We start from the raw sequence: 13,010 nt of genomic DNA, 5'->3' as shown, positions 1-13,010 counted from the left end.
GTGCAGGCTCATTTGTTGTGGCACACGGGCTTAGTTGCTTCACCACATATGAACCTGTGTCCCCTGCATTGGCAGGCGGATTTCTAACCACTGCACCACCAGGGAAGCCCCTGGATCATCTTTACTATCATTACTCTGAATTCTTTTTTCAGGTAGGTTGCGGAGCACGGGCTCTAGGCACGTGAGCTTCAGTAGTCGTGGCACACGGGCTCAGTAGTTGTGGGTCATGGTCTCCAGAGCGCAGGCTCATTTGTTGTGGCACATGGGCTTAGTTGCTCCACGGCATATGAACCTGTGTCCCCTGCACTGGCAGGCGGATTCCTAATCACTGCACCACCAGGGAAGCCCCTGGATCATCTTTACTATCATTACTCTGAATTCTTTTTTCAGGTAGGTTGCCTATTTCCTCTTCATTTATTTGATCTTGTAGGTTTTTACCTTACTCTTTCATCTGTAACATATTTTTTTGTCGTCTCATTTTTTTGATGGGTGGGGCTGTGTTCCTTCTTACTGGTTGTTTGGCCTGAGGCATCCAGTGCTGGAGTTTTTACAGTTGGATAGAGCTGGGTCTTGGTGCTGAGATGAGGACATCCGGGAGATCTCACTCTTATTAGTATTCCCTGAGGTCTGAGGTTCTCTGTTAGTCCAGTGGTTTGGACTCAGTGCTCCCACCACAGGAGCTCAGGGTTGACCTCTGGCCTGGGAACCAAGATCCCTTAAGGTGCACGGCGCAGCAAAAGAAAAAAAAAAAAGGAGCAGTACAATAACAAAGAATAAAAGATAAAATTAGAAAAATTTTAAAGTTAGAAAAAATAAACATATAAGTGAAACAACAAGGTAAAACACAACCACAACCCCCCCCCCCGAAAAAATAAGAAAAATGGGCCGGAAAAGGCCTTGGCTGTGGGGGCAGAGCTTAGGTTGGGGTGGGGCCTATGCTCAGGATCCATGAGGCAGGAAAAGGCAGCATGGCTGGAGGGGGCCTCGGACAGCGGAGTTCAGAGGTAAGGTCCTGGGTGGGAGTGCAGGGCCGGGGTTTAGGCCCAGTGTAGCTGGAGGGGGCCTCGGAGGGCGGAGGATCTGTCCTGGGACCTCAGTAGGCTCCCAGGTGCCCGAGTGAGTGGGGGAAACGCTGGCCTATTTCCCTTCCCATCCTCTCGGTCCCCGCTGATCCCCTCACTGTGAGTGGGCCCCTCCCGAGGGTGGAAACCCCACCGTTCCCCGGCCGCCCCTCAGTGCACCGGTCCTGTCTGGCCTCTACTCCCCACCCACGCCCTCAGGACCCGGGCGGCCAGAGGGGGTCTGGGAGGGCAGAGGATCATGCCCGGGACCTCAGTAGGCTCCCCAGGGCCCAAGTGGGTGGGGGAAACGCTGGCTGCCTTCCCTTCCGATCCTCTGGCCTCTCAAGGGTCTCTCCCCATCCCCGTTTCTCCCCTCACCGTGGTTGGGCTCCTTCAGGTGTGAGAACCCCTCGCCTCCCCCAGCCATCTCTCAAGGGTGCCGGTCCCGTCCCACCTCCACTTCTCCTCCCCGCTCCCTCCCCGCCACGTCCCACCTGGTCATTCGGGGTTCCTCCCGTCCCCTTAGGTGTCCGTGGTTCCCCACCAGTACCCGGTAGGTGCCCTAGTTGTGAGGAGACGCGAACTCTGTGTCCTCGTACTCCTCCATCTTGACTCTGCCCCCAAGGAGATTTTTGAAGAAAAATTTTCCTGTTCTGTTGTTACTGTTTGTTTGTTTTGAAAGATTATATGCTTATGGAAACATACGGCAAATTTTCAGAAAAACCTTGCTCTCTGCATATGAACCCTGGCAGCGAGCTCTCCCCACATTAGGTGCCCCATCCCATACCTGAAGGGATTTTACCCTGAATTTCTGCTGAAACTGATACTTGTTGGCAGCTAGGAGTGGCGCTGAAATATGGACTTACCAGTAAAAGCTACCGTGGGAAATTGCCAGCTCCTTTTACATCAGCCAACAAATGACCATTTGTTAGAGATCAGCTATGTTAAAGCATTAATAACCTGTCCTAGTTTGAACTGGCATCTTAAAGAGAATCGCTAGATCTTTTGACATGTACATACTGTTGAGAGGTTTACTTTCTGTTAGCAAAGTAAAATTTACTTAAATGTATTTCATTTGCTTATATTCTAAGAGTTTGGTAATGATACAGATGGTTATATCAAGGACTTTTAGGCTTTGTGCATTTTTCCATAATCTTTTCTTGCTGCCTGGTGTTTCTGCATGAATTCGGCCCCTCCCTCCTCTCCTTTGAAATGACTCGCATATCTCCAGGAAGCCAACTTTAATTAATTTAACACGATATATTATTCTTTCATTCGTATATTCTTCCCTCTCAGGACCTGTTTGAGTTCTCAACCCTGCCCCTTAATGGGGAACATGATACAGAAGGCCTCAGAGTCTCTCATCCCCAAGGTACAGGGGAAAGAGCATAGCCTTTGGAGATACCGAAACCTGGGTTCAGACCTTGGCTCTGTCACTTACTAAGTATACCTTCCCTGAGTCCAGTTGTCTCATCTAGAAAATGGTGAGAATAATGTCTATCCATGGAGCTGTTGTGGGGATTAAATGAGATAAAAGGTATGTAAAGTCCCTAGCATGGTAAGTGCTCAGTAAATCATTGCTTCCTCCCCAACCCATATATTAAACATTAATTTTGCATAAACACACTGGAATTGTCTGTGACTCCTCAAAAGGACTAGGGGAGCTGAGAAAGCATCTGGGATACATCAGATGCAGATGAATTGGTGAAGGCTCAATTAAAACTGAGCTGTTGGGGCTTCCCTGGTGGCGCAGTGGTTGAGAGTCCGCCTGCTGATGCAGGGGACATGGGATCGTGCCCTGGTCCGGGAAGATCCCATGTGCCGCGAGCGGCTGGCCCCGTGAGCCATGGCCGCTGAGCCTGCGCGTCTGGAGCCTGTGCTCCGCGACGGGAGAGGCCATAACAGTGAGAGGCCCGCATACCGCAAAAAAAAAACAACAAAAAACTGAGCTGTTGAATGTTTGTATTCTTCCTGTAACAGGGGGAAGCCATAGAGCTTAGGAGTTAGGAGTGTGGGCTTTGGCAGCAGGAATCTGCTTTCATACCTAGCTCAGCCACTTAGTAGCTGTGTGACCTTGGGCAAGTTGTTTGACCTCTCTGACCCTCCTAGGGTTATTGTATGAGTCTAGGTATGTGAAGTAATCGGCATAGTGAGAGCTCAGTAAATGCTGATATAGTAACAGCAGCAGCAGCAGCATTTATTTCCTAAAGTCACCTTTTTATTGACTATGAGTCCTTTTTTTGGCATATTAGGATCTAATCCAACTATGAATCAAGTCCAGTTATCTCAATTTGCTAGCTTTTTTTCTCCCTGCTCTTTGATGTTATATATCTACAAGAGAACTGGATTTTCTAGGTTGTAAATACCTTAATTTTTAAGACTTCAGACCTTTTTTCAAGTAATAAGAGAAAATTTTGTTACAGGCAAAGATGGAGGGGCTATTGAATCACAGTCTTTTTATGGGCTATCCCTGCATTCTAAGACATATAATAAAAACTTTTATTTTCAATCTTGTTTTCGTTACTTAATAATATAGGCATGCTGTACTTTCATAGTTTACCCCCATCTTAGGCCATTTGGGCTGCTATATCGAACATACCACAGCCTGGGTAGCTTATAAACAACAGAAATTTACTTTTCACAGCTCTGGTGGCTGGAAGTCCTAGATAAAGGCATCAGTATGGTCCTGTTTGGTGAGGGCCCTCTTCCTGGTTCATAGCCAGTGCCTTCTTGCTGCGGGCTTATATCATGGAAGGAGCTAGGGGTCTCTCTGGAGCCTCTTTATAAGGCATTAATCCCATTCATAAGGGCTCTACCCTCATGACCTTCCAAAGGCCCTCCCTACCAATACCATTACATCAGGCATTAAGATTTCAAAATACGAGTTTTGCGGGGGATGCAAACATTCAGACCATAGCAACTCCTATTTTTTTTATTAAGGCACAGATTATCTAACTATTGGGCCGTAATTTGATATTATTACTATTAGTGGTAGTAGTACTATTAGAGTACTATTGTTATATTGATTGCCTGAAACACTGACTACTGAAAATTTTGATTTCTTGGTGAATTTTTCCTTTTGCACTTGTCCAAGGTAGACATTGCTGATTTAGCAATAAGATATTAGAGTCTTTGTGGTACGGCCTTTTTTGCATTATACTTTGGTTATACTACTAAAATTAATATTTTAAACCTATTTGCAGGGCAGGAATGGAGACGCAGACGAAGAGAACGGACATGCGGACACTGGGGAGATGGGGAGGGTGGGAGATTAGGATTGACATATATACACTAACATGTGTAAAATAGATAGCTAGCTCGGTGCTTTGTGATGACCTAGATGGGTGGGATGGTGGGGTGTGGGAGAGAGGTCCAAGAGGGAGGGGATATATGCATACATACAGCTGATTCACTTTGTTGTACAGCAGAAACGAACACAACATTATAAAGCAACTATACTCCAATAAAAAAATGAATATTTTTAAAACTTTGTTTTTATATAGTAATACATACTTAAGTGCAAAAAAATTGGGAAAGATAGAGAAACAAAATGAAAAAATTACTCTCCTGTAATCCTACCATCTATATCAGGGGTTGACAAATTATGACCTGTGGGCCAAATTCATCCCACCACCTGTTCTTTTTTGTTTTGTTTTGTGTAAAAGTTTTCTGAAGTCTAGCCTGTAAGGAAGGGCATGAATCTGTAGTGTATAGCCTGATAAATGTTAACAAATGAACACATCTCCCAGATCAAGATGCATAATGTTGCCAGCACTGTAGAAACCTCCCTGACACCACCTCCCATCACTATCCACTCCCAAAAGGAACCACTCTTCCAAATTCTGTCACCATAGGTTGATATTATTTATTTTGGAAATTCGTATAGATGGAACCATACAATATTTACTCTTTTAGGTGTGGCTTCTTTCACTCAGCATTGTAAGATTTATTACATTGTTGCATGTAGCAGTAGTTCATTTCTACTATGTGAATACACCAGAATTTATTTATTCAGTTCATGGTTGCTGTATCTCCACAGTTTTCCATTTTGTGGCCTTATGAATAAAGGTGTTACGTATATTCTCATATGTGTCTTTTAGTGGACACATGTACTTATTTCCATTTGGCATATAACCAGGAGTAGAAATACTAAGTCATGAGCTACCATATAGCCAGTTTTTTGATATGGATATACTATTTTACAGTCTCTTCCATATTATATGAGAGTTTCATTTGCTCCACATTTTTGACAGTACTTGGTAATGTCAGTTTTTTTTTTTTTTTAAGTCAGGTTCATTGAGGTATAATCTACATACAGTAAAATCTACCTTTTTTAGATGTACAATTCTGTGAATTTAGACAAATGCATACAGTTGTATAGCCACTACCAAAAATCAAGATATAGAATATTTCCAAAAAATGTCGGGGCTTCCCTGGTGGCGCAGTGGTTGAGGGTCTGCCTGCTAGTGCAGGGCACGCGGCTTTGAGCCCTGGTCTGGGAAGATCCCACATGCCGCGGAGCAACTAGGCCCTTGAGCCACAACTACTGAGCCTGCGCGTCTGGAGCCTGTGCTCCGCAACAAGAGAGGCCGCGATAGTGAGAGGCCCGTGCACCGCGATGAAGAGTGCCCCCCGCTTGCCACAACTAGAGGAAGCTCTCGCACAGAAACAAAGACCCAACACAGCCAAAAATAAATAAATAAATAAATTAATTAATTAAAGTACCCTTAATTTAAAAAAAAAAATGTTCTCATGTCCTTTTGTAATCAAACCCCTTCTCTCACCCTCAGGCCCTGGCAACCCCGGATCTGATTCCTGTCCCTGTAGTTTCATTTTTTCCAGAATGTCGTAAACTGCAAGTGGAATCATACAGTATGCAGCTTTTTGAGCCTGCTTCTTTCATGTATTATCAGTAGTTCGTTCCTTTTTGTTGCTGAGTAGTTTATCCATTCACCAGCTGGAGTATATTTGGTTTCTTTCAGCTTTGGGCTATTTAAATAAAGCCACTATGAGCATCCGCATACAGGTTTTTGTGTGGATTTATGTTTTCATTTCTCTTCAGTAAACACCTAAGAATGGGATTGGCAGGTCATATGGCATGTGTATGTTTAGCTTTCTAGGAAATGTCCAGACTGTTGTCTAAGGTGGTTGTACCGTTTTCCAGTCCCTCCAGCATTGTTCTGACCTGCTAGTTGCTCCTCATCCTCACCGGCACTGGGTATTATCTTTTTTTTTTTCAGCCATTCATTCTAGTAGGTACGTTGTAGTATCTCAACTGTACTTTTAATTTGCATTTTCCTGATGACTAATGGCATTGAACACTGCTTCATGTGCTTTTTTGGACCATTTGGAGATCTTTTGTATTGTGCCTGTTTGTTATTTGCCCACTTTTGTATTGAACTATCTAACCTTTTCTAATTGAGTGATAGGAGTTTTTTATATTTTCTGGATACAAATTCTCTGTTAGATCTGTGAGTTGCAAATATCTTATCCCTCTTGGTCTGCTACCTGTTTTGAAAACAGTTTTATTGGAACACAGCTACATTCATTTGTTTATGTATCTCTGTGGCTGCTCTCGTGCCACAGGTGCAGAGCTGAGTAGTTGCAGGAGAGACCTAGTGGCCTGCAAAGCCTAAAATATTTAGTGTCTGATCCTTTACAGAAAAAGTTTGTTAACCCCTGATCTAGATGACTATTCATCTTCTAACAAATTACCACAAACTTAGTGGTTTAAAAAAACGCACACATTTATTTATTACCTCACAGCTTCCATGGGTAAGTTGGCTGAGGACAGCTTAGCTGGGTCCTCTGCATAGGGTGTCGCAGGCTGCGGTCAGGGTGTTGGCCAGGGCTGAGTTCTCATCTAGAGACTTGACTGGGGAAGTGGTTCGTGTCCAAGTTCACTGATGCTGCTGGAAGAATTAATTTCCTTGTAGCTGTGAGAATGATAGCTTTAGTTTTTACTGGTCATTGGTCAGAGTCTGCCCTCAGCTTCTAAAGGTCAGTACCCTGCCATGTAGCCCTCTCCATATGCAGTATGCAGTTCACAGTATAGCAGCTAGCTTATTCAAGGCCGGCAGTAGAGTGAGAGAGAGCCAGCAAGACAGAGTCTTATGCAGTGTAACAGAACACAGGAATGACAGCCCATCACCGTTGCCACATTCTGCAGGCTAGAAGCAAGTCACAGGTCCTGCCCACACTCGAGAGTAGGGGATTATACAAAGGCATGAATACCAGAAGGCAGGGATCACAGGGGTCACCTTAGAGTCTGTGTGCCACAGTAGCTATTATTAATATATTGGTCTCCAAGTTTACAGATGTTTTTTCTGTACATACATAATTGAATATCTGTTTTTAAGCAAAACTTGGGTCCATTCTTACAGTTTGTTTTGTAACTGGCTTATATAACAGTATCATGAAGAATATAACATACATATCTTTCCAGGTCAATAAAATGTAGATCCACATCATCTAATGACTGCATTGTATCCCATTATATGAATATACCATGATTTATTTAATAAATTCCCTTTTGTTAAATATTGAGGTTGCTTGTGATTTATGTCACATTTCACCAGGCTGCCATAGAGTGTATGTGAGTGCCCATTTGCCCACACTAATTCTGGATGTGATTCTGTTGCAGTCAGTGGCTTTTGACTAAAATGTATGCATGAAACTGAACACTCCCCATTTCTCCTTCCTTCTGCATGTCTCTGTTTTAGATAAGAAGGCCGACTGCACAATTACAATGGCTGACTCGGACTTACTGGCTTTGATGACTGGTAAAATGAATCCTCAGTCGGTAAGTGTGATGGCACTTATATCCTTTTCTTAGGTGGGTTTTAGCCCGTTTCGCTTCATCACCTACCTCAACCTCATCCCATAAAGTGCAAAGTGGTAAAACCCACAAAACTCGGTGTTCCCCAAATGTTCACTTAACAAATGACCGTTGTGAAGCTAATGATGTGCCAGACAATGCCCCGTGTGCTGGAAATGTCCAGATGTAGAAGAAATAGTCCCCATGCTCAGGGTGTCCACAATTTGGTACGAGACAGGTCTGCAAAAGAGTAAGTGCAGGGCTTCCCTGGTGGTGCAGTCATTAAGAATCTGCCTGCCAATGCAGGGGACGCGGGTTTGAGCCCTGGTCCGGGAAGATCCCACATGCTGTGGAGCACCTAAACCCGTGCACCACAACTACTGAGCCTGCGCTCTAGAGCCCACGAGCCACAGCTACTGAGCCCATGCACCACAACTACTGAAGCCCACATGCCTAAAGCCCGTGCTCTGCAACAAGAGAAGACACCGCAGTGAGAAGCCCGTGCACTGCGACGAAGAGTAACCCCCGCTCACCGCAGCTAGAGAAAGCCTGCACACAACAACAAAGACCCAATGCAGCCAAAAATAAATAAATAAAATAAATTAAAAAAAAAAACAACTTAAGAGTAAGTGCAGCCAAATATCCAAGGTGCCCTGCATTACTTGTGGTCAGGGAGGGTGGAGGAAGGAGAAGCCACATCTTCCCGGGCCATCAGAGAAGGCTTCACGGAGGAAACAATGCTTGGCTGAGTCCTGGGAGTGATCAGGAGTTAGCAGTGCACAGATGGAGAGTAGGGGCCATCAGATAGAAGGAGGGTCGGGTGTGAACAAAGGCATGATCTTTTACATTTCCTATCTTTGCCCGTGCTCTTTTTTTTGCCTGAGCTGTCCTTCCTTGACAAACTCCTTGCCTTTCAAAATGAACTTAGATGTTATGTCCAGAGACTTCCTACCACATTGTTGGGGAGCTATAGTCAGTCCCTCTTCTGGGCCACTTACTGGCCTGCTAGCCTGGCACTTGTCTCATTATACTAGTCATAATGTGCCTATCTCTTCCCTATTAGATTGTGTGTATCTCAAGGGAACAAAGCACATCTTGTTCATCTTTGTGTCTCCAGAACTTAGCATGATGCCTTGCGTTTTTGGGTTTTCACAATTAATTTGCATTTGTCTAAAATGTATTTATGCCTTGTGTAGATTTTCCAGGCCCCCAGATTGTCAAGGGTCTTCTTATACTCTTTAGTTGTACAGTGTGGAACAGACTTGATATACATTATCCATAGATAACACAAAGGAAGCTAAAATGCTGCTTTCCACTGTAACCTTATTTTTTTGTCGTTGCCTCAGCCTGATTTGTTTTAGGTCTTGTTCCTGTGATACCCTGGTAATTTGAAAGATTGGATAAAAAAACTAAATCTGACTCCTACTCGTATTCCTTTTAAAAATGCTTTTTCTAAGCAGCTAAGCATATTTCAGCTGATGCGTCGACAAGTGAGAGACTTGCATCTGTGATGTTTCAACTGAATACACACCATTGACATTGACATTTCCACCCACTGCGCCCTCTCCAAAAATCTGGACAGAACAGAGGCCACCAATCTCGGAGTTGGCCGACGTCCTCCTTCCCACCCACCGCTGCTTATTCCACGGTGCACGCCATGCACTTCCTTGGCAGTGTGGTCAGGCTTCGCACTCAGCTGCCCTCGTTCTCTCAGTTTATCTGTTTACCACCCATTTTGGGGAGTGAAGTGTCAGCTTACTTTTCCTGAACACCTGTTAGCACCCAAAGGAATTAAAGATAAAAATAGGAGACGTTTCTGTTAGTGTGCTAATGGCCTTCCCTTATGCTCAGTAGAAGATTTGACTGGAAACCATTAAATGCAGTGGAAATTATAATTTCAGTGTTTGGCTACGGTTGAAACAAAGCAATGTGCTCTCCAGAAGAAAGCAAATGTAGAACACCTTAGGGGCCAGATTTAAATGACTCTTATGTTCGGATTCTCTAAAAAGTGAAGACTCATTTTTCTCTATAATAATTATTAAGTGAAAAGTCATTTCCTCTTTTAATTAAGAAAAGGGAAGTATGGTGAGTTTCTCTTCTAGGTACTACTGGTCCATACTTTTAAAGGACATATGTTAAATATATTGTGTTCTGAGACACCTGACCTTAAAGTCATCAGACAGAAGGCTGTGTGCCATATAGAAAGAAATATTTAGTTTGTCCAGACAGAGGAGAAAAAAAAAAGGAATTAGTCACCCTCACCAGAAGGTGTAGAGAAAGCAGAGCTCTGAGATTTCCTATGGATGAGGCAGAAGAGCCCCTCACTTCTTAATGAATATACTTGTTAGGAAGCTAAGACTACCAGAACTTTTCCTGTAGCTTTTCCTTATTTTAAGAATTGAGTCGAAAGACTGAGATCGTAGCAGGGAAATCATGCTATGTTCCCAATTTTGCTATTTCTTTAAAGTTTTCCTGGGATTTTGTTACATGATAAATTTAGCAAACATCATGTGATCTAATCCCAGGCAGTTGTTAAATGGGACAGACTGTGGCTCTGCACTTGGGATTGGTTTGATTCTTCTTATTGAGCCAAAGATTAACACAGGCACCTCAGTCTCAGCAGTCTGCCTGGCCTCCCTCTGTAGGGAATAAATCTTTATCACGTAGACCAAAAAAAGGGAGAAAAATGGTGACATTTCATCTGCATTGTACTGAATCCCAAGAGTTCATAAGTGTGTTATGCATGTGCTTTTTCTCCCTGCTAGCAGACCCACTGAACAAATGTGTAATGTTTTTAAACAAAATCGGTCTAGTATGAATCCACTCTGCCTAATATTTGGAAAACGTACCACCTTTGAGGAAGGCAGGTAAAGGCAGACTCAATTTTTAAGAGAACACATTTGGGAAAGATGTGCCTTTTGACGGCTCTGTGTAAAGCATGACTTTTACAAATGCGTCCTTTTGAAGACTCTGGTTCTAAATCTATTCCTGAAAGCCAAGTTTCATATTTTGAAGAAAGTTGAAGAGACCTGGATAAATAAATCATCTCAGGGCTGGATAGTCTAGAAATATCAGCGGTCTCAAAACAAAAAACACCAAATGATAAATTTTCTTTCTTCTTCCTCGCAGGCCTTCTTTCAAGGTAAATTGAAAATCACTGGCAACATGGGTCTGGCTATGAAGTTACAAAATCTTCAGCTTCAGCCAGGCAAAGCTAAGCTGTGAAGAACTCTCTCTGCCTACCTGTGAAAATCAGGATGAGATATATAGATATGTGTCCATATATTTCATTGTCAGAACTTAGATTGAAACTACACACTGGCAAATAGCGTGTTTGTTTTTAAATGGGTGTGACTGATCCTGTTTTTCCTAAGCTCTGGGTGACTAGAACCTGATGGTGTACTACTGCTTTGCTGAATTGCGTACAACTGTGCATTACAAAGTTAATATGGTAATTGTGGTTTGGGGTAAAATTGAGTTTTAGAATAAAATTAGGAATAGCGAAATCCAAAAACTATGTAAACAAAAGCTCTCATTTTGCTTATAAAGTATATTTGAGGATTATTCTGCTGAAGATTCAATTTAATTCAGTTTTCCCTGGGAGAACTAGGGAAGAAACAGAATACCAGTAGCTGGCCAGTAATTAGTGTTGTGCACTTAATGACCTTAATCTGTTTTCCATTGATAATTTTTAAAATTCTGTACTGGGATTTTTTTTTTTTTAAATCTTCACAGTTTTGCATTTCATGCCATCAAAACAGTATTTTCTTCCCAAATCAAAGAAATATGATCAAAGCTTGGGAGAAAAAATATATAGCTGAACACAGGCCTATTTTTTAAAACAAAAATATTTTTAAGTGCGTTTCCTTCCTGGAAAAAAAATCAGTGTATTAGAATCATAAACACTGTTGTTAAAAATAATTGAACAAATAAAGTTTGCTTTGAGATGCACAGTTTTCAAATTATAATCTCGTATTAATTTAATTTGTAAAACTCTCCTTCCCTTGTTATAATTTTCCCTTTTCATATGTTTAGTTTAACAAGCCACATTTAATTTACCTTCCTAGTTTTTTTTTATTCAATTTAAAGGAATATTGCTTTTTATTCCTTTTTTTTAAAGGTAAATTTCATACCAGACTTTGGCATGTAATGTGTTTTCCCTACTTTTACCTTCCTAGTTTTTCTAATGCTAATGTTATTTCTAATAACTCGGTAAGATATGGGGTAGAGTAATGTTTTTGGAAGAATGTTTAATAGAAAATTAAAATAGCTCTTCCTCATCTCCTTTGTTTTTATTGTGTATGTTCTTTTTGTTCAGGGTTTTCTAAATGATGGAGAGTAAGAGAAACATTGGGGATTTACGATCTGTGTTATCTAGACTACTATCTACTGGTTACTTTGGCATAATCAATCACTAGCTCTTGATTAGGGAGGTGCTGTGTTGTGGTGGAAAGAGCACTTGACTAGGAGCCAGGAGTCTTGTTTTTCTTAGGCAAATAAGTAACTGTCTGCTAGCTTGTTTGCTGTTCGCTAGCCTGTTTGCTAACCTGTTAAAAGAGGGCATTTAAGATGGTCTTTAAGGTCCCTTCTGTTCTGATAATCCTGTGATTCTACTCAGAGCCCAGTAGAACTGTTTGGGAGTTATCCAGGTCCCACCTTTCTGCTGTGAACACGTTTACTTCACCCAAAGGTGGTCAGAGGTAAAAAGCCAGGTGGTTTCATTTTGCTTGTTTAGATGTTTGGAGCCTCTACTAATCAAATCAGGACTGTGGATATGATCCCCCTAGGCCATTTAGCTTTGCATGTTCTGTGACCAACAGAACAGCATTTGGGGATGGGACAAGATGGTAAATTAAGGCAGTATAAGTTGATCTCAAGTCCCATAAAATCAGTTCAGAGCACAGACTTCCTAATCATAGAGGCTTTTTACTCTGAGAAGAAAAAAGACTTCAAGAAAAAAGTTCCAACAAAATGTCTGATTTATTTGTGCTTTGGATTTGCTGCATTTTTCTGCCTTCACTTGTCCCAGAGGTAGCAGGAGATGTTTGCTTTAGGCTTTAGGATGAACCTGAAAAAAACAAAAACAGACAAAAAAAGAAAAACAAAAACTTGTTCTTGGGGTAGAGATGTAT

The 13,010-nt window shown here is 42.2% G+C and overlaps 1 protein-coding gene across 3 annotated transcripts in view; it reads left to right on the top strand.

Annotated features, from left to right (window-relative positions):
* Positions 1-11,697, top strand: part of SCP2 (sterol carrier protein 2) — a 160,977-nt gene extending 149,280 nt beyond the window's left edge. For all 3 annotated transcript variants that reach the window (XM_029228512.1, XM_029228511.1, XM_029228513.1), the window contains 2 exons: positions 7,784-7,863; positions 11,008-11,697. In XM_029228512.1, coding sequence (XP_029084345.1) covers positions 7,784-7,863; positions 11,008-11,103 — 176 coding nt within the window. In that variant the 3' untranslated portion in view covers positions 11,104-11,697. The remainder of the gene's footprint in view (positions 1-7,783; positions 7,864-11,007) is intronic.
* The last annotated feature ends 1,313 nt before the right edge of the window (positions 11,698-13,010 follow it).

Source organism: Monodon monoceros, unplaced genomic scaffold (genome assembly GCF_005190385.1).
Source record: "Monodon monoceros isolate NGI ecotype Baffin Bay Population unplaced genomic scaffold, NGI_Narwhal_1 Super_Scaffold_18, whole genome shotgun sequence".
Taxonomy (NCBI): Eukaryota; Metazoa; Chordata; class Mammalia; order Artiodactyla; family Monodontidae; genus Monodon; species Monodon monoceros.
Note: the sequence above shows the minus strand (reverse complement) of the source record. Positions and strands in the feature narration are given on the sequence as shown.